The sequence below is a fragment of the Emys orbicularis genome, chromosome 2 (assembly GCF_028017835.1).
Source record: "Emys orbicularis isolate rEmyOrb1 chromosome 2, rEmyOrb1.hap1, whole genome shotgun sequence".
NCBI classification, from domain to species: Eukaryota; Metazoa; Chordata; order Testudines; family Emydidae; genus Emys; species Emys orbicularis.
The window spans coordinates 116452012-116474458 of record NC_088684.1 but is presented as its reverse complement, the minus strand read 5'-3'; the positions used below and the strand labels follow the sequence as shown (position 1 = coordinate 116474458).

General features: G+C 41.0%; 1 protein-coding gene across 1 annotated transcript in view; it reads right to left on the bottom strand.

Annotated features, from left to right (window-relative positions):
- Positions 1–1375: 1375 nt before the first annotated feature.
- Positions 1376–22447, bottom strand: part of LOC135873697 (uncharacterized) — a 168476-nt gene continuing 147404 nt past the window's right edge. The window contains exons 18-22 of the mRNA XM_065398337.1: positions 20895–21113; positions 17993–18245; positions 13299–13462; positions 1652–1811; positions 1376–1474 (exon numbers count right to left, since the gene is read on the bottom strand). Coding sequence (XP_065254409.1) covers positions 1376–1474; positions 1652–1811; positions 13299–13462; positions 17993–18245; positions 20895–21113 — 895 coding nt within the window. The remainder of the gene's footprint in view (positions 1475–1651; positions 1812–13298; positions 13463–17992; positions 18246–20894; positions 21114–22447) is intronic.

Genomic DNA, 22447 nt, shown 5'->3' with positions numbered 1-22447 from the left:
TAAAAAGAAAAAGGCTGTTTGCAGTTGCCTAGTCTACCATATTTTTCCTTATGGCAGTTGTTGCCCGGGCTTATGAGATGAGTTTGTTTGGCCTCATTTTTTTTATGTACCAGACGGAACTGAAAACAAAGAACAGTTTATTTTGCTTTGACCCAGTGTAAGTTATTTTAAAAATTAAACTTGCTTTTTCACACTAACAAGAAACTAATGTTATCAGTATAAAATATAGGAATGTCTTAGTCAGATTTCTGAGGTTTGGAGTTTTATACTTTAAACTCTCCTCCTTCTCCCCTCCCCACAAATGAGGTTAAGTACTCTGCACTTCAGGAAAAGCTAAACTTACTGAGTATCTGTTTTGTTCATTCAATCAGCACATTCACCTTTTTATTTCCCCTTTCAGGGTCCAAACTGTCATCAAGAAAGAAACTGGAAAATAATTACAGCTGTGCCACATGTTTATAGCAGTGACAACTGAAGCTATATATTGATATAAACTGCTGATCTCTCAACTGCAGCTATAGAGACTTGCAACACTTGCAGACCCCAGTTTAAAATCATCAGTTTCAGTATATTAAAAATAATAAAAATCAAAGGAGACTCCACACCCATTTCTGAGTATACAGATGTAACTGACTAATGTATTTCGTATCTGTAACTGACTAGTTATATCTGCTGCAATAAAAAAGATACTGCACAAAGAGTTGTCGATCGTTTCCAACCATGGGCATAGAGGGGTTCATGAATTTGTAAATTTGTCCCTGGTTAATCTGCACTTTAATAATCGCTCATTAACTGTACTGTAAATAATAGCTTAGAAAGTCAATGATTACAGCTTAATGCTTGGGAGTGAGGGAGAAAGACATGGATACATAGTGGTACACTGATGTTATTGTTGTTATTTATTTGCATTGCGGTAGTACCTAGGAGCCCCAGTCATGTACCAGGACCCCCCATTGTGCTAGGCGCTGTACAACACAGAACAAAAAAATGGTTCCTGCCCCAAATAACTTACAATCTAAGTATAAGACAAGACATAACAGGTTGGGGGGGTTAGGAGCAGAAAGGCAATATGAATCCTCCAGTTTCGTCACCCAAAGTAGGGTAGCTTCAAGCTCAGCCTACCTAATCCCTGTCCCCCTCCCTTCATGTGGCTCCTGACATGGGCTTCTGTGAAATCCCGGGAAGGACAGGGAGGAAACAGAAGTTTGGCTGTCACTGGCAGTGACTCACTGAGATGCAAGGTCACTTCCACTAGACTCCCTGTGACCCTACTTGCAGTAGTGCTCTAGGAGTGTCTCTCACATTTAGCTCAGCAAGTTGCTGAACTGGGAAACAACTTTTCTTATAAGCTACAAAAGTGCAGGGCTCTGTAACATTACTGGGAGTCTGCAGATGGCATGAGTGCAAATGGCCTTTCTAGTTTTGTCTCTCCGAATGTGGTGAATTCAGATCTTGGAAAGATGCTCATTGGCATCTGTCGTTTTAAAATTCGTTTAAAATTCATAGAACTGGTAAAGTTTGTTCTGCCTGAAGCTCTCTAAGAATCATTTTTTGTGACTCTGTCTTCCTACTGGTTGCACTCATGCAAACAAAGCATTATTTTGGGCCAACACATTACAAGCTCTTTTCATAGATTCTCACTGCTACTCACCTTTCGTCTTTCACCATTGATGCCTCTCCATTGTTCAGCCTTTTTCATGATGTAGCTCAATTCCTGATTAGAGATTTCTAGGTCTAATGGAACGAAGAATGTGCCTTCATCACTGTGAGTGCGTTTAAATACATCTAATAACCAACCTTCATTGTGCAGCCTAAGGAGAGAAAAACATTTTTGTGCTGATTGAAGTGGTTGTTAAAGCAAATAAATAAGATTTGCTTTTTTAATATTCTTTCTGTGTCTAACTTTTGGTCTTCCCTCCATTTCGCTAGTCTCTAGCAACCCAGTAGCCAGCTTGTTTCCCAGAATATCATGAGCATATTCTTTAACATTCATCCATAAGAAATCTTCTGAAAATGGTGTAACAGCCAAAACATATCACTTATTCTTAAATATAGATTCATTCTGTTTAATTAACCATGGGCATGGGATCCCAAATAAAGCCCTGATCCTGCAAAGATTTCTACACATGCTTAATTTTACAAACTGTGATTAGTCCCACTGATTTCATGCTGGGCAGAAGTCTGTGTATCACCAGAACCCAATAATGGCCAAATCACATCATATAAAACAAGAGATGAACCATTTCCCCCCAAAACAGAAAACCTACACAACCCAACCTTTCTCTGATGTTTTAAAAAATTCATTTGGTTTGTTTGTTTTTGTTCACTTTTCCATGTCGTGTGTGTGATGGTCGGGATCAGAAGAAGGATGGGACAGTAAAATACTATACCATAAAAACGGCTAGTCTAATGGTATTTCTTATATAGGTGAAACCAAAAATTATTGTAAATCTTTTGAGAAAGCCTGATGTAACTTCTCTGCCTTAGTTGTAGAACTAAACTTCAAAACATGGCTGTTTAATTCAAACTGAAATTTGGCTCCTGCTAATCCCAAATTCATTTCAAAACCAGAGTCCCACAATAGATAAGACAATGTATAGTAACAGGACCCTAGTCTTGGATTCCTGAATTGATATGTTTCCCCCTTTACATGCTTCTGAAAGTTAATATGCTTCAATTAAGTTTATTCGAATTCAGTCCAGCTGCCCATTCCAGCCTTTCCACCTTCCCTACATAGTCACAAAGATGCAGGGCAGTGGCCAACTGGACTGGTTTTGCTGCGGGTTTCCCTAGGTTACACCCTCCTCCCAACCAATAAAAGCCCAGCTTTGTGTGAGGCTGTGCCATTGGTCAGTCCTCTGGCTCTAAGGCACCCTCTTATTGGTGAGGAGAGAGGCAGCTTCCCTCCTGGCACTGCCTTTTTAAGATGGGAGAGGAGCAAAAGGCCATTCAGCCTCTCATTTTGCTTCAGCAAGGTTTTTTCTCCCAACCCACCATAAAATGGTGCTAGTGTTTAACAAATGGCTGGTACCTATCCTAGGGATATTTTGTTGTTGTATAATTGCTTATTATATCTGTTGTTATAATGCAGGGGTCGGCAACCTTTCAGAAGTGATGTGCCGAGTCTTCATTTATTCACTCTAATTTAAGGTTTCGCGTGCCAGTAATACATTTGAACGTTTTTAGATGGTCTCTTTCTCTAAGTCTATAATATATAACTAAACTATTGTTGTATGTAAAGTAAATAAGGTTTTCAAAATGTTTAAGAAGCTTCATTTAAAATTAAATTAAAATGCAGAGCCCCCCGGACCGGTGACCAGGACCCGGGCAGTGTGAATACCACTGAAAATCAGCTCGCGTGCCGCCTTCGGCACGTGTGCCATAGGTTGCCTACCCTTGTTATAATGACTAGCTATTGTGGTTTCTTTTCTATTCAGCCAAGTCAGAATCACATTTAGGTTTCCACATGCTTCATTGTGTTTTGTCTCAATATTGACGGTGGATGCAGTGTTTTCAGGGGACTACACGTATTTGGTTGTTTGGGCTGGGACGGTAGATAGGGACAAGTATCTCTCTCCCACTACAGTGGGATCCAGAGGGACTCATCAGCACAAGCTGCCACTAAAGTCTATCACAGAGGGGCTGGGCTTGGAGCTGGGGGTCAGGGCTGTGGGGGGATGGGGTCAGGGGGTGTCCGGCTCAGAGCGGCTGGGCTCGGAGCTGGGGGTCAGGGCTGCAGGGGGATGGAGTCGGGGGGTGCCCGGCTCAGAGGGGCTGGGCTCGGAGCTGGGAGTCAGGGCTATGGGGGGATGGGGTGTCCGGTTCAGAGGGGCTGGGCTCGGAGCTGGGGGTCAGGGCTGTGGGAGGATGGGGTCAGGGGGTGCCCATCTCAGAGGGACTGGGCTCAGAGCTGGGGGTCAGGGCTGTGGGGGGATGGGGTCAGGGGGTGCCCATCTCAGAGGGACTGGGCTCAGAGCTGGGGGTCAGGGCTGTGGGGGGATGGGGTCGGGGGTGCCCATCTCAGAGGGGCTGGGCTCGGAGCTGGGGGTCAGGGCTGCGGGGGTGCCCAGCTCAGAGGGGCTGGGCTCGGAGCTGGGGGTCAGGGCTGGGGGGGATGGGGTCAGGGGGTGCCTGGCTCAGAGGGGCTGGGCTCGGAGCTGGGGGTCAGGGGTGTGGTGGGGGGATGGGGTCAGGGGGGTGCCCGGCTCAGAGGGGCTTACCATGCCGCTTACCCCCTCTCCCAGAGCCTCAGCGATCCGCGTCCAGGAGCTCCTGCTGCTCGACCCGCCGGAGCTCACAGCCCTGCCCCTTTACCACGCGGCTCCGAGCGGGAGGACCTCAGGCCCCGCCCGAGCCATGCCACTGCAGCCCTGTCCAGGGCTGCTCCTGGACGCCGCGCGCTGAGGTGCCGGGGGATGGGGAAAGGCGAGGGCGGAGGCAGGGGGGAGCCTCCGACATTCTCGTGGGGGCCCCTGCGGGGCCCGGGGCCTGGGGCAAATTGCCCCACTTGCCCCCCGCTCTGGGCAGCCCTGCCCTTTCATAGAGTAGCTGTTTTGCTGTTGGTATCTGCCAGTCTGTACAAAAAGCATTTCTTGGGGGTCAGGCCAGGCAGCTACAGCCACCCTTCGATGCAGACACTATGTTAATTCCTCTCTTATTTTGATTTCATTTTTTGTCTGTTTATTTAACAAAGTTGCCACCATTAATTGCATCTAGCTTGTGAGATATATTTTTGGTGATCCCCTCAAAAGAAGAGATTAAGGGTTGATGTGAGTGAGGTGTATTTAATGTTAAGGAATATAGACAAATTGGCTATGTGGAATATTGGACTAGGCTCAAAAACAAGGGGTATAATTGGTGCTAAGAAACAATGGAATATTAAGGTATTTCAAAATACATTTCTTTAAGCAGAAAATAATTAATACACTATGTCAAATGGATTCCCAAGTGGTACAATCTATTCAAATGAACATATTCAAAACAGAATAATTTCATAATTGATTCCTGTGCCTAGATCAGATGTTTCACTGACAACAATGGAAATTTTGTGCAAAGGTCTGACAGACTATGGACTGCCTTGTAACTCTTACATATATTATATTGCACTCAGATGAAAAAAAATACTAGCCAAGTAGATGGACCTCATTGCTTTTCTTCATCCTGAAACATCAGGAAGTGAACCACTGGCTAGGTAACTGGTGGAGGGTGAAGGGTTTGGGTTTTATGAAACATTGACCCACCTTCTGTGGGAAGAGGGATATGGCCTCCATCTCAGTAGAAGGGAAACCAATCTCCTCCTGGCTAGACTAGTCAGGATGGCGTTAATCTCATGTCAAAAAGGGAAGGTAAGAAAAGGGAAGATATGAACTCGAGTGTTGAGAACAAAGTTAATCAAGGAACCAAATGGACCTGAGGAGACGAAGTTATTGAATTGTCTATACATCAGTGCCAGGAACCTGGGTAACAAACAAGAGGAATTGTTATGATTATTTATGAGCACAAATTCGATCTCATTGGTATTACTGAAGCTGGTGGGATGAGTCAAATGACTGGAATGCTAAAATCAATGGTTATAACTAAGGCCCTACCAAATTCACAGTCCACTTTGGTCAATTTCACGATCATAGGAATTTAAAAATCATAAATTTCATGATTTCAGCTATTTAAATCTGAAATTTCACAGTGTTGTAATTGTAGGGGTCCTGACGCAAAAAGGAGTTCGGGGGACAGGGAAGGCTCACAAGGTTATTGTAGTGTGAGTTACGGTACTGCTACCCTTACTTCTGCACTGCTGCAGGCAATGGCACTGCCTTCAGAGCTAGGCAGCTGGAGAGTGGTGGCTGCTGGCCGGAAGCCCAGCTCTGAAGACAGAGCTGCCGTCAGCAGCAGCGCAGAAGTAAGGATGGCGTGGTATGGTATTGCCACCCTTACTTCTGCGATGCTGTTGATGAGGCGCTGCCTTCAGAGCTGGGTGCCTGGCCAACAGCTACTGCTCTCTGGCCTCCCAGCTCTGAAGGCAACGCCGCTGCCTGCAGCAGTGCAGAAATAAGGGTGGAAATACCACAACCCCACTAAAATAACCTTGCGACCCCCGCCCCTGCAACTCCCTTTTGGGTCAGGACCCCCAATTTGACAAATGCTGGTCTCCCCTGTGAAATCTGTGTAGTATAGGGTAAAGGCACTCAAAAGACCAGATTTGGCGGGAGAAGACCAGATTTGATGGTCCGTGATGCATTTTTTGTGGGCGTGAATTTGCTAGGGCCTTAGTTATAACCTCTTTAGGAAGGATCAAGTGGGCAAAAGGGGAAGGGGAGTGGAACTCTGTCAAAAATAGCATAACCAATGTCCATGTCATTGATAACTTAGAAGAAAATGATATTGAAAATGTATGGCTAAATATCCTAACAGATAAAGTACAAGATGGAGTATTAGTTGGTGCAGACCACCAAATCACACTAGAAAAGAGAATGAATGCTTCCTTATGTGTCTATATATAATGTGTAGGAAAAAAAGCTGTGTGATCATGGTGGACTTCAATTTGAATGGCATATGCTGGAGGTCTTGTGCTGCCAATGCTAAAACATTCTTGGAATTTCTAAACATTATAGATGACAATTTATTAACTCAAAAAGTGTTTCAGCCAACATGGGAAAATTCTTTATTAGACCTTGTCTTAACAGGTAAAGAGGAACTGATCACCAAACTAAAAATTAATCATAGATTAGGCACAAGTGATCATAACTTGATCACATTTATAATGTACAAGCAGAATAAAGTCCAGACCAGAAATATAACTACTTAGTGCTTTAATATGGCCAATTCCACAAAGCTGAAAACAATTATGAGCCAAATCAGCTGGGAGGAAGAATTTACTCAGAAAAATGTGAATGATAATTGGGAATCATTTAAGAACACCTTACTAGATGCACAAAAAGCCACAATCAGGAAAGAAGGCCATACTGATTTAAAAATGACCTGGTTTAGAGGGGAAGTGAAGGCAGCTATAAACGATTTTAAAAATAATATACAAGTGGAAGAAAGAGTAAATTGATAGTAATGAATATAAATCAGAAGTTAGGAATTGTAGAAAATTGATAAGAGAAACAAAATGACACACGGAGAACTCTATGGCCACCAGAGTTGAGGAAAATAAGCAGCAGTTTTAAAAATATATTAGGAACAAAATGAATCCTTACAATGCATTGGTCCATTACTAGATGGAAATGGTCAAATTATCAATAATAACACAGAAAGGGCAGAAGTGTTCAATAAATATTTCTGTTCTGCATTTGGGGGGAAAACAGACGATATAGTCCCACCATACGGAGGATGTTGAACAGAAGCTATTTACGTTAGATATTTATAAATCAGAGGTTCAGATAACTTGCATCTGAGAGCTTTAAAAGAGCTGCCTAAGGAGCTTGCTGGAATATTAATATTGATTTCAATAAATCTTGGAGTATTGGGGAAGTTCCAGAAGACTGGAAGACAGCCAATGTTGTGCCAATTTTTAAAAAAGGGTAAACAGGATGACCTGGGTAACTATAGGACTGTCAGCCGAACATCGATCCCGGGCAAGATAATGGAGCAGCTGATATGGGACTCGATTAATAAAGAATTAAAGGAGGGAAATGTAATTAATGCCAGTCATCATGGGTTTATGGAAAATAGATCATGTCAAACTAACTTGATATCTTTTTTTTTTAATGAGATTACAACTTTGGTTGATAAAAGTAATAGTGTTGACATAATCTACTTAGACTTCTGTAAGGCGTTTGACTTGATACTGCATGACATTTTGATTAAAAAACAAGAACTAATGGCACACATTAAATGGGTTAAAAATTGGCTAATTGATAGGCCTCAAAATGTAATTGTAATGAGAAATCTTCATCAAGCGGGTGTGTTTCCAGTGGGGTCCCGCAGGGATCTGTTCTTGGTCTTATGTTATTTAAAATTTTTATTAATGACCTGGAACAAAACATAAAATTATCACTGATAAAGTTTGCAGATAATGCAAAAATTAGGAGTGGTAAATTATGAAAAGGACAGGTGACTTAGTAAACTACATGCAAGCAAACAATATACATTTTAATACTGCTAAATGCAAATATATCTATCTGGGAACAAAGAACGTAGGCCATATTTACAGGATGGGGGCTCTATCCTGGGAATCCATGACTCTGAAAAAGATTTGGCGTCATGGTGGATAATCAGCTGAACATGAGCTTCGACTGTGACACTGTGGCCAAAAGAGCTAATGCGATACTGGGATGTATAAAAAGGGGAATCTCTAGTGTGAACAGAGAGGTTATTTTACCTCTATTTGTGGCCCTTGTATGACCACAGCTAGAATACTGTGTCCAGTTCTGTTGTCCACAACTCAAAAAGGATATTGATAAATTGGAGAGAGTTCAGAGAAGAGCCACACGAATGATTAAAGGATTAGAAAACATGCCTTATAATGATGGATTCAAAGAGCTCAATCTATTTATCTTAACAAAGAGAAGGTTAAGGGGTGACTTGATTACAGTCCATAAGTATCAACATGGGGAACAAATATTTAATAATGGGCCCTTCAGTCTAGTACAGAAAAGAATAACATGATCCACTACCTGAAGTCGAAACCACACAAATTCAGATGGGAAATAAGGTGTAAATGTTTAACAGTGAGAGTAATTAACCACTGGAACAATTTATCAAAGGTCATGGTAGATTCTCCATTACTGACCATTTTAAAATCAAGATTGGATAGTTTTTTCTAAAAGATACGTTCTATAATTATTTTTGGGAAGTCCTAGGGCCTGTGTTATACAGGTCAGACTAGATGATAACAATGATCCCTTCTGGCCTTGGAACCTATGAATCTCCTCTGTATATAGCTATTCTTTGAAAGTCCAGGTCAGTGATTTAGATGATTTGCCACTTCTCTTGCTAAACAAGAGCTAGACCTTGCTATTCACTTCAGCTTGTTTAATGTAACATTCTTTTTCAAAATGATGTGAAATTTAATGCAGTTAAATTACTGTCATTTTGCTGCCATAAACATTTTCTATATGAAGATTTTAAGCACAAGATTATCAGCTATATAATTAACTTTGAATTAATTAGGAATCATTAAGCCTCTCTCTTCTAGTTTCTTTTTCTTTTGCCCGAAAGTGCCCTGCCTTCTCCAATCATAATGCTGTATTTTCCTCTCTTTTGTGTGAAAGAAAAATTACTAAAACGTTTCTCCCTGATATTTTAACACAGCTTCTGGAAACATGTCAATAGCAAAATCTCTTCCTAATGCTAATTGGGGGGAGTGGGAAGGGGAGGAGAAAATCTGAAGAGGTTACCTAAAGAAAAAAGATGAAATGAAGTAATACAATAGAAAACCTCACAAGCTAATTTCTTTTTAAAAAGAAAGCTCATAATATATTAAAGTTACTTTTTCTGACAGGCCACTTTAAATACATACTGGCCAGGCTAGTGTAATATCAAGAGAGGGAGGTGAAATACACTTGAGTCAGTAAATACTGAGATCATTGTCACAATATATTTTCAGTACAATTAAAATGAAAGAGTTAAAGCCAGTCAACGTGTTAGTAGACAAAAAGCTCCCCTGAAGGTAATGAAAAGATGCGCACACTATGCCACAGACTCCTATGACAATCAACAAGTTTGTTAGATTATTTAGATTGGGAGCTTTTGGGGGCAGGGACTGTCCTTTTGATTCTGTGTTTGTACAGTGCCTAGCACAATAGGGTTCTGGTTCCTGACTGGGGCTGCTGGGCACTACCACAATACAAATAATAGTAGTAATAGTAATAATGCTTTCTACCCACGCCTCATGCCCTGACAGCTTGCTTCATAGCTGTTCATCTGATGCCGCTACTCATTGGCTGTAAGTGGCAACTGGGGCTTCGGTGCTTCTCCTATATGGGAGATTTAATTGTGGTTCTGAATACTGATGGATACACTGGCCTCACACCTTCATGCCCTTAGTTAAACTTTTAACTTAAAGGACTCTTTTTAATGGTAACATGAACATGAATGCTAACTGAAACTGACCAATGCAATCAAGTCTATGTTCCAAGGGCCAAATTCTGGCCTTTGAATAGGTTGCACCAACATATTAGAGAGAAGGATTTGTCCCTAAGTGTCTGTATTGGCCCACATTTTAAAAGAATGGTGCAATGACTGCCCCTGTGAAAATGTATGTTCACCCATTGAGCCGAACAGACCCATATTTGAATGCAAAAATAGGCATTTGTACAGGCCACTCAGGAACCTGCATACACCAAGGGATATTTAAGTCACAATTGCCTTATTTAAAACATGAAATGTGAAATTTTGGTGGCTTACCCAGTGTATTCCCTTTTGCAAATGCATGCCATTATATTTATATTCTGTAAACCCAATTAACATATTAGCTCAGATATATTTTCCTCAGAGGAATTCAAAATGGTTTTAGTTCCATCAAGTTCAATACTTACACTGTTTAAACAATTCTGTTAAAATTCATGTATGTTCTGTGTACCATGATTTTGCCATTGAGGAAAGCACTTCAAAGATCATATGCAGCATAACAAGTTTTATTATCCTTCCTTTGCTTTATTATTGTGTTATGAATAATTTTAAAAATATGTTATCCAAAGAAGCTTTTTTTCCCCAGTTAAGTTTTCCCCTCCCGTTTATTGGAAAACATTATGGGAAGATTGATCCAGAAGGGAAAGAATCTTTGATGATCTTGCACCTGTTCCCCAGACAATGAAGATGTTCATAATATTCTCATAAAAACCTGCCTTACAAATGTTTTAATTTAAATTAATTTTCCTGAGTAATAAACGACAGCAGCTAAAACTTATGAAGCTATTCAAAACTATTAAGTCAATGATTAAGAAGGCATTAACATCTCAAAAACTAATTAACTAGACTACCAGTACATTGGAGTTGTGTACAGCTTCCAGGAATGTAGAAGCTTTGAAATACTTTGCAGAAATTTAGATTGCCATTTATCTTGTTCTGTCTGCTACAATGGAGTTTCTGGAAAGAGGTAGACAGAGGAATGGCTAGGTCAGACGCAAACAGTATACTGATCATTCTGATTCTTAAAACTGCTAGGATTTCGTGCCTTCATCCACAGCATTTATGTGTATGTGCCATCATCCGATGTATATCACTGAAAATTTTTATTGCTATATATAGAGAGAGTTGCTCAGAAACATGGGCGGCAGGTATCATAGGCCAGGGCAGGCTAAGCCTCCCCTAACCCAGGCTGTGTCCCTGTCCATGTTGCGTCCTGAGGCCCCACCCTCCCTCTCTACCTGAAGCCAGTAGGATGCTGGGGAATTAGCTCCAGTCATGCGCCCTGAGCTCAGGGCTGCCAGCGGCCCAGGGCAGTGCTGGGGCCAACCAGTGTGTTTGGAGGGGGGGGGGGTGTCGGGCCAGCCGGTGAGGCGGGGGGTGTTGGGCCAGCCGGCCCGACGCTTGGGGGCTGGTGGCTCGGCCTGACGCTGGGGCCAGCCCAGTGTTCAGCGGGGCCGAATGGGGTGGACAGGCTGGGGCTCCTCCAGCCATAGGGGGAAGACTCGGGGTCTAGGAGGGGCAGGCAAGGGCAGGCTAGCCTCCCCAAAGGGGGGTTCACCTGCCTCCCATACTCAGAAACAAAAAAGAAAATCATTCAGCCCAACAAGTAAACCAAAACCTGCTTCCTTTGAAGTAGGGCCAGTGGTGAAAGGGGGAAAGTCCCAGCAGCAAGGGAGGGAGAAACTCACTAAGGGACCACAGGAAGCTCCTCTCCCCATGAGTCTCTGGCACTCATTGGAGGAGGGGGGTGCTGATTGGCCAGCATTTCCCAGCTCCTAGGATTTAATCTGGCGTGGAGGCCACGTGGATCTTCTTTTAGATCCGTTCCAGCCGCCCACCCTATCCACCTTAATTAGGAAAGGGAACTCGGCCTGACACATGCTGCAGGTCTATTAGATCACCCATTTAGGGGTTGGGAAGAATTTTTTTCTCCCTTGGGCAAATTGGTGGCGGAGCAGGGAGGTTTTTTGCCTTCCTTGCAGCACCTTCAAACTACAGTGGGTTAAGTAGGAATGCGTTTAGAACCTAATGAAGGTACTGGGTAGAGTGGTTTATTTGTTGCAACTTGCATCTGGTTTCCCGTGCTGTTAAGAGAATAAAATGAGCAGTTCCCAGAGGTAAGAGACCTGGGATTTTGGTGATGGGCCTTGGGCTCATGAGATAGTCTTGCAGGCCAAGTTCAGAACTTGTGGCCCCCGTGGGATGAGGTCCCCACCCTTCTGCATCCTCTGTCCCCCTGGCAGGTAGGCTGTGGAGAGCCTACTTTGCATTATGGATTATATGGTAAGAAACTCTGTAACCATTGCGCTAGTTACGGGTTATATGGTAAGGAGCCCTGTAACCTCTGCACTGGAACCAGTTAAAGACCTGGTGTAGGAAAGTATGGGTGATGGGCAGGTAGTGCCCCCTCCTCTATGTTAAAGTTTAATGAAAGTTGCTGCCTGCTTCTTAATTCCATGAATGTGTCTGTCCTCGTTTTCCTGCTGTGTCCACATCAATGATGCTTGTAATGATACCTGCCAGAAAGATGGCAGGAATAGTGGCTGAAGAACAATCATGCTGGAGATGAGTGGAGACCATTTACATTTATAATGCACAAAACCGTGGCCAGACTAGCTGGAGCAAGATGATCCAGGCAATGGGCCAGACTAGCCAGAGCAAGATGATCCAGGCAATGGGCCAGATCCAGGCAATGGGCCAGATACTGATTTCATGATCTTGTGCTGGCCTGGGGCTGCAATAACCCTAGGCAAAACATAGAGCAGCCAAGGATCAGGGAGAACACTGTGTACTCTACCCTACCCTTTGCTTTCTTGGCTTGCCCCATCCCTGACACACTCCCTACCTGGAAGTCCAAAGGTAAAATCTTCAAAAGCATCTCAATAGGACTTCGAAAGTCAAGGCAAGTTAGGCTTAACTTAGATGCTTTAGAAAAATTTAACCCCAAATCAAGTAACTTTACATCATAAGTTACTTAATGTCTCCCTGCTGAGGAATGTGATGGGCTTCTAGTTCTCTATCTCATTGTCTTCCTTTGAGCACCCGTGCTATGGAAGTTGTGCTGGAGTCAACCCCTGATTGTCTGTGACCAGGTGGAACCGCTACACATGATCACATATTATTATATGCCTGTTCTGACATCACCTAACATCTTATAGGATGAGATACCAGTGGAACATGAACACTTAAGCATAGAAATGACATTGGTAAAAGTAAGAAGGGCTTACCTTAGAAAGTAGAGGGACAATACTGTAGATGAAATAATGAACAAAATTGTGTAAAGCATCATAGTAATCAGTGCGCCAGGAATTCCCGATTGCTCTGTTCTTGAGAAGAGCCAGTAGAGCTTTGCAGCATCAGCAATGGGCTTCTCTGCTCTATAGGTAAGTCGCTGACATGTAAAACGAAAAATAATCAAAGTAAGAAAATGGAAAACTCAGTGAATCCATTCATATGACTCATTCATATAAACCCCTACACGCAGAAGAATGAACACGTCTTTAAAATAAGGATTTTAATTTAATTTTCAGGGTACATAACTCGAAATCTCTTATGTAGAATTAAAAAAGAATTACCAGTACATGGTTGGCTAACTTGTATTCTCTATTTCTTTGCTTGTTTTAATGCAGCCAAAATCTAGCCTTCGACAGGTAATTCATGGAGCAAAACCCATGCTTTACTTGTAAAGTACCAGATGTGGATTTAATGAACTCATCGCAGGAAAAAAATTAAGATGAGTATGGAGGAGATCCACCGTATTTTCAAGACATAACATGAGTTTAATTTCTGCAATGAATAATATTAAAAAAACTTATGCAGTAACTTTTCAAGAATACTGAATGGGCATAAGACCCTTGTGACAGGGCATGATTCCAAAGAGGTGAGTCTAATATTGACCTATATTACAAGAAAAAACACTGGTCCCTACCAGATGCAGCAAGTAGTCTGTATATCATTTTGAGAGTGCACGCTTTTGAGACTGGCTTGCCTCCAGTCTCATTTTCAAATCAAGTCATCATTGGTTGCTACATTTCGAAAACAAAGGTAAATTGTATGAAGTGCCAGACTGAAGTATCAGAATGTGCATATGTCTTGCTAGCTGTCACCTAGCACAGCTTCTCTAAACAATACCATCAGTCAAAGAGGGAGGTAGATTCACAGAGCTTCACTGAGACCCAATGAGGTGGGAAAAACAGAGGAAACAACTACAATTAGATCAACAGCAGTCGACAGCAGGGGTTTGCAAAGCTTTTTGCCCAAAGGGGTTGACCCTATTCAGTCCAAATAGACAAATTCCTAAGATCCCCTTATGAAGCAATATGTGAAATTATGTACATGCATTACTATGTCTGCATGAAATCCCTTAGCGAGAAAATGGAAGCTACCATATTTCCAATAACCAAAAAACAGAATTTGGGAAACCATGACAGTCAGTGTTTAATTGCAGAACTGACACACAGGCAATTTATTTTATGCCATGGACCCCTTATTTAGTAATTTCTTTGAGGGAAGATATTCAGAAACAGTGAAACCAAAATCACCTAATAACTTTGGCTTTCCTGACACTTATATGTCTCCCAAGACTGAAGTACCTGAGAACACCTCATAACTGTATACATTGATAACTGCAGTTACTATTGTTAACAGTTGTTCATGAAAAGCAAAGATATAACAAAAGCTATCTGACTATTACACTGTATTATATTATTAACAGTAATGAAAATTCAACTCGTTTGTATAAAACTAAACCTTGATAAGGACGTGAAGCCATGATCATTCAGCTGACAATAAAAGGTACCAAAATCTTTAGCATAGGGAAGGAGATGCAAACGGGATCATATTTGTATAGATTAAAATTTGTCATTTTATTGGGATTAAGCTGATTTGCGCACTTCAGTGACAATTCACAAAGATGTTTTGTATCAATGTGTTACATTATACTTTTGATAAAACAAGGGGAAAATTTCCAAAAACCGTTAGTGAATTTTTTGCCTGTTTTTCAACTCTCTCTAATTGTAATGAACATACTAAGGTATTGATGTACTACTGCCATCTGCTGGATAGAATCAGATCTGCTCATCTGTGTATCATAGGCCTTATATTGCTAACAGCTAAAGGAAATCCTCCTTTCCATCAGTTCTTTGATGTGTGATATAGTGACAAAAGTCCTAGATGGCCATGTTGAATCATATTATTGCCTGTCAAAAGGACACTTGGAACAGCTTCCAATAAAAGGTATGGCATTTACATTTCCTTTACCTTCCAGTAATGTTACTTTGTTACCTTTAGGATGCAACAGCCTGCTCCCCATGAGACAAGTGGCCTGCTCTGTGGGTTGACCCCAAGGCTAGTTGGAACCATACTCCCACCTCTCCTCCTTACTGCCTTTGGTGTGTATGTACACCCTGGGGGTTCGCTGCCATTACATCAAGACCTGCATGGGCCATACAAAGAATGGGCTCCTTGCACTTTTCCCCTGTTCTCTCCCCCCACCAAATCACGAACTGCATTATCTCAAATCTACTGAATTCCTGAATGGCCTGATCCAATAAATTCTTACTACTGACCAGTACTTGTTATGGTTTTCAATGGTAGTAGTCATGATAGTAAGCACTATATCTATGCATAGTACTCATATGGCCTGGCCCCTGATCACTATACTATCTGAGCACCTCATCGTCTTTAATATATTTATCCTCATGATTCCCCTGTGAGGTAAGGAAGAGCTTTTGTCCTCTTCTTACAGATGGGGAATTAAAGAACCAAGTAGCTAAATGACTTGTCCAAGGTCACACAGGAAGCCTGTGGTAGAGCAAGGACTTGAACCCAGTTCTCTGAAGCCCTGGCTAGGGCCCTAACCACTGGAACATCTATCCACACTGCCCGGTAGCATATGGTTGCAGAATCAGGGTTTAATTGCACATCTAACATCCTCTCTTAACTGTGGCTTTTTAAAATATAACTCAAAATCTTATACTGCCAACTATTGTGGAGTTTTCCTTTAATAATAATAAACAAATATATTAGTAAACAAGAAACCCTCATCTCCAGGGCTATCAATTGGTCATCTTTCATAAGCACTAAATCTATTTAGAATATTAAAAGATACTATAACATTAAAGCGACTCAGGTTACATTGCCACAATATAACACTTTGAAAATGCTTGATCTCAGATAAATTGATTGGCAAGTAAATGTGAAATAGTGCCAGAGGGAATACAAATTTATGGGTTCCTCGTGAAGATAATCCTGGTAGATAATATTGCCAAATTTTCAGTATGAAGTACAGCGAGAAATATGCATTCAGAACTTCTCACTTGGAGTCTGATCTATATTATAATGAAAAACTTAATTACATTATCCATATTTCAAGTTTCTCTCTGACCAGCAGCAGGAGCCCTGGTGTTTTGGTTGACATCTATTGTTAACTAATCCAGTCTGGCAAGGACCAAAGCTGCTCCACTAAAGTCAATGGCAAAACTCCCATTGGCTACTAGAGGAGGAATATCGGGCCTTTTTAAGGAAGAAAGGTTGGCTATGGCTATACAAAAAAAGAAAATGCCAAATTAACATTATTATTAATATTACAGACCCTGATTCAAAAGTCTGTTCCTATTCAACAAAACACTTAGGTATGTGCTTAACGTTCGCTGAGTGCCTAACTTCCATTAACTTCCATGGGAAGCATGTGCTTAAAGGTTTTGCTGAATTGGGGCCACAAAAAGTAACTTGAGCCAGTGGGAATCACAGATGTGCAGCACCTCTGAAAATCAGGCCATTTTTTTCTTTTGGAGGTTAATTTTTAGCATGAAATTTTGAAAATGTGGGCCTATGTCTGGAGGTAGCCTCTCACCATAAGGCTAGCCAACCTCCCCTTGTGTTCAGGTTGTACTAAAAGCATTAGTTTACCTGGCTCCTAAATACATGTGCTAGAGGAGGGGAAGAGATTCTCCTTATAAATTTTCCTTAGTACAAGCCTGAGTACAACAAGGCAGACTTAAGCTGTCATTCTAAATTTTCTGTGTACATTCGGTATAGAAAAAGAGCCTTCTCTGAAGTACTGCTAATTCCAAAATTGAGAAAGCATCTCCTTCCTTCCCAGTGAAGAATTGCCACATCAGGGAAATCACAATTAGAACTGAGCTCTGTCCATATTTTATACTATTCACAAAAAGACAGACATCTCAGTGTAACTCCAGTACATTGCTACATACTAAAATACAGCTTATTAGCTAAACCATCTCCATGATGGCGCAAATTAAACTTCCCACAAACCAGTATTTTCATAGACAGTACTACAAGGGAAAGAAACATTTAAATAGGATGTTTTCAAGAGGCAGCATCGTCTAGTGGTTAGAAATCTAGGGTGGTATAAGTCAGGAGACTTAGTTCCCTCCCTCATAGTGGATTTCTGAATAACCTGGGAAAAGAAATTTAAGCCTCAATGCCCCCATCTAAATTGGACTTTTCTAAAACACTTTAAAATCCTCAAAAGAGGCCACCAAAATTATTTTAAATGTTAGACTTTCAAGTGAAAAGGAGAACAGAATGCTATTTTCATTAGATTTTAATATCTGTTTCATTGCTTAGAAAAATATGAAATACTTGTAATTAGGACCACTCATTAACACATCTCATATATCATCTATAGCAATCCTTTCCAAAGCAGATGCAATCATTCCAGCACTAGACTCTTTATTTTATCCATATGTTTGTTAGTACAGTACTCTTAATTTTACACAGAAACAACAGAGGGTATCCATCAGATGAGAATGCTGTTACTAAAAAAGTACTAACAAAATTATTGCATTTATTTTTAACTTTCATATGCCGTTGCCAGGGGTGGAATTTCACATCATTCACTGAATAAAATAATCTTCTACGCCAAGGACTCATGTCCAAGTTATTTTAAGTGACTTACCCCCAGGAATGCATCCACTACAAACACTGCCAAGGGGTCTAGCACTGTCCAGAGTCCCATAGCCATGATAAACTTTGACAAGAAGGAAGGGAATGAGTCAAACAGTTGCTGACAGCCCCATCTGATCAGAACCATAAGAAGCATCACTGCGTTCAAGGTTAGAGGTCCCACCACAACCATGGCCAACTCTTCTCTGGTAAGCAGCAAAGAATTCTGATAGCAGAGTTCCACAGTGTGAGGGAAGAGCTGGAACCTGGAAATAAGCAAAGCAAAAATGCATTGGTGAGGTGACCTGTATAGCTGGATATACCATGCTAAACATTAAAAAATAATTAATTTGCATAATAATTGCCCATGTAACTATTAGGTCCCCAAAATAATCATGATCCAGTGTGTGATAACAATAGTACCCACTGTTTAAGTGTCCTTAGGCTAAATTCCTAACTTGGCCCAAATCCCATACCATATGCAAAGAAAATGGACTATCTGACCACACAGTGTGGTGAAGCTACCCAGGAAAGTAATATTTCTCCATATCCCATATCCCCAATTCACTTTCAGGCAAGCTGAGGTGTACAGGTCTTTGGAAGTGGTCAGGACAGGCTGAGGGGATGTATTAGCTACTGCAGCCAGCCCTCCTCCCTCCCACACACACTATCAGTCAGATGGACCACTATGAGCACAATCCACAGACCCAACCCTCTCTTAGAAAAACATAAGCAGTCCCCCAAACAGACAGGTATGTGATGTCACAAAACCCACAGCTTCCTGAACCAGTACAGAGGTGCCAACTAAAAGTGTGCCACCATGCTCAATAGTGTTTTGAGAAGCCCGCACTTCTGTTAAAGGCAATGAACAGACACAATCTTGCTCACTGCAGAAGACACACCCTGACAATCTCTTATGTATTGTTGATTACGTAAGTGTGCTGAGATTCAAGCCAACATTTTCGAACTAGGGTGCCTAATGTTATGCTCCTGCATCCAAGTTAGGCACATAAAAAAGGAGCTGAGTCCCTGGGGTTACCACTGACTTCGTAGGGATAAGTGGGTCCTCAGCTCTTCTGAAATATAGCCTCTTGTATTCAGGTGCCTAAATATAGCTTATGGGGCCTAACTTTGGGCACCCTGGTTTTAAAATGTTGGCATTAATCTGGGTGGCTGACTGATATAGTTGTGATATTGTTTGTATGGGTATGACTGGCCCCTACAACCAGCTGTCAATTTCTGTTTCCTCCTTTGTCTCATTGACCAGGACCTTCAGCTGATGTGTGAGCAGCACTACTGACTACAGGTCTGCTAACTGGCCTCCCTAGGTCACCATTGCATCCAAGCAGCTACTGAAATCTCCCCCATCTTAAGTGAGGAAATGAGGATAGAGACAAAGGGAACTTTGATTTGTAGTAGACCTAAGAGACTTCCACCACCACCCCAGCAATACCAAATGTTGACCAGAACCCTCCTAGGTCCCATGATCAGATTTATTAGAGGAACTGGCCACATTATTGTCTCCTAGCTCATCACACCAGGCCTTCATGGTGCTGTGAGGAAGAAGAAAAATCCTCAATACAGTCTTGCCCTGTAGGAAAATTACTTCCCGACCCCCTAGACAGTTGATCCGGATAGATCCACAGCAAACATGAAGGCTTCATTTTCCACCCACAGGAACCAATAACATACAGGGAACCTGCATGAGCACTGCTGCTGTCATCTAGTCTATCCCTTGCCAGTGCAGAGTTGTTCCCCCTAAATTTTCTGGAAAGAAACAAATATTGTAATAGATTTCAGAGTAGCAGCCGGGTTAGTCTGTATCAGCAAAAAGAACGAGGAGTACTTGTGGCACCTTAGAGACTAACACATTTATTTGAGCATAAGCTTTCGTGGGCTAAAACCCACTTCATCGGATGCATTTTCCACTGCATGCATCTGATGAAGTGGGTTTTAGCCCACAAAAGCTTATGCTCAAATAAATGTGTTAGTCTCTAAGGTGCCACAAGTACTCCTCGTTCCTTTTGCAAATATTGTAATAGTTCTCCTGGAAATCTCTGAAGAACGTTTTATTTACTGTACTTAAAATTAAACATATCAACTGGGTAATATTTTCACACCCGTGATTATATTTGTACTTAATTTATCAAAAGCAATGGAAATTCCACCTGGGACAGCCTGAATGTCATTTGGATCCTCTTTAACTGACCTCCCTACATATATACTCATTTCTCTCATAATCCACATTCCGTAAAATTATTTTTTAAAATAAATATCTATCTCTCTGTCTACCTACAGCCTCAGAGGAATCACTTTTACTGAGCTCACATTTTTCCAAAGGGTAGTGGCATAGAAGACTACCTTTGTTAAAGTTAGGTTATTCGAATTCATTCATTTTGCAGAAGCAGAATTCTTTGCTCCTCTCAGTAAAGGGGCTGTATCAAACTTAGATTACTTGAAAAATATTCTATGCATAAGGTACTTTAATACAATCAAATTGTGAATACAATACTTCTCAATTTTTTCTTTTGTGTTTTTTTTTAATCCAAAATGACAAATGTTTCTTACAATAAAATATTGTATATAAAAATATATAGTGGGTGGCAGGGGGATATATATACACAAGCACACACATAATGTACAATATTTATAAAGCCCCAACAATTTTGTCTTTCCTTTTAGAATCACTTGCACTATTAGGGCATGATCTCATCAGAGATTCACCCAAACTAGACCTCATATCCTCACCCCCCTGAACTTCTTGGAAGTTCAGAGCTGGATTTGGATCCAAACTTTGAAGCACAGGCCTGATCTGCCAATTCTTATCTTAATGTGAAGGGAGTTTCTTGTTTAAATCCCATGCATTTAGTTGTTGGTATAAATATCTAACAGTAAGGGAAGGAAATGGAACTCACTTTGCAACAGGAACTGAGATGGCTTGAAGAACGAGCCATTGACTACAATAATGCAGATAAAGCCGCACAAACCAGAGTAAAACTACCAGCAGAATAATGAACCAGAAGTCCCAAGAACGCCATTGCGCCAATCCCAGTTCTGAAAAGACTCCATACACCCCGAAATGGAAATGCTCAATGATTCTTCTGGACACTCTCACTTCAACGGCAGAATGGCAACTGGAAATGCACAGAAGCAAAACAAACCAGAGTCATTCTAGGATGCATAATGAATAACTGTTCATGAAAGGTAGATACAGTGGAAACCTGCTGTATGGATAAATTTGGGCAACCACACTTTTATCATTACTTTTGACTGATCACTACATCTAGATCCATAAAATAATGCACTTGCCATATCGGATATACATATATACAAAAAACAAAGGGAAAATTTTACTCTGTGTTGTACATTCACACTGTGAAATTTCTCTTACACACACAACAGGGAAACATAGGCTCAGAGAGGTCACAGATGGAAAAAATATTTTATGTTATCTGCGCCATCCCCCGCAAATGCAAGATATATTCCCTCAGAGAGATAATGGATCAGATATTAAACTGCCACACCAGCTTTAATCAAGCCAGTATTTTGATTTTATTTTTTATTCCTCATAATTTCGCTGCAGAAGCAGGCATTTTAGTAAAAGCAAACACACTTAAAAATGCTGCAATAGGAGCCAAAATTCATTTCACAGAGAGAGACCGTGGAAAGTTTTTCTTAATTAGAAGTTCATTTCACATAATTAAAGTTCAGATGTAATCTGCATAATGGGATTGATGTTATCCATTCAAAATCATATTACCAGTTTTTTTAACAAAAACAAAAAAATAAATAAAGCAATTTTCTCTAGCCTTTTGCTTTTGCTTTTCTTTTATTCGCTTACTAATTACTCGCCACGAATTAATTATCAATAATTTCCTTTCTGATAAATTGATACCAGAACTGTCATACATATTTATTTCAATTTAATAAGTGAAGTTTAGTGTTCGGGGTAAGAAAGTGCTGGCTGGTGCTTCAGTCTAAAAATTTCGATAATTTAATGGACTAAAAGTCCTTTTGAAACTAGCTGTCATGTGAAAGAGAAAACAGAAAGTAAGTTATACTATATAATACTCTACTAGTCAATGTGGTGTGATCTGCCCTTTAGTTAATTACTATGACTCTTCAAAGGAAAAAAAGAAAGAAATCAGAACCGTAGATGCAGGCTTGGCATTATGTTTTCAAGAAACTGGAAAATCTCAGCTGATTCAAAACTGAAAAGACAGTCGCTTCTTTGACCTTTTGAAACTTCTAACTGCTATGCTTATCTCCATTGATTTAAATGACTAAGCAGCTCAGATGCACAGCTCCAGAACCAAGGATGAGGTCATTATGCTCTTACCATCAATTGTATTGATGTAGTCCTTCAAAAGTTCAAAAACATAAAGATCTTTTTGTGGAATAAAATATGCTGGGCTTTTTTTAAGTCTATCATATGACTGGAGAACAAGTAACAGCAATAGTTGCACTG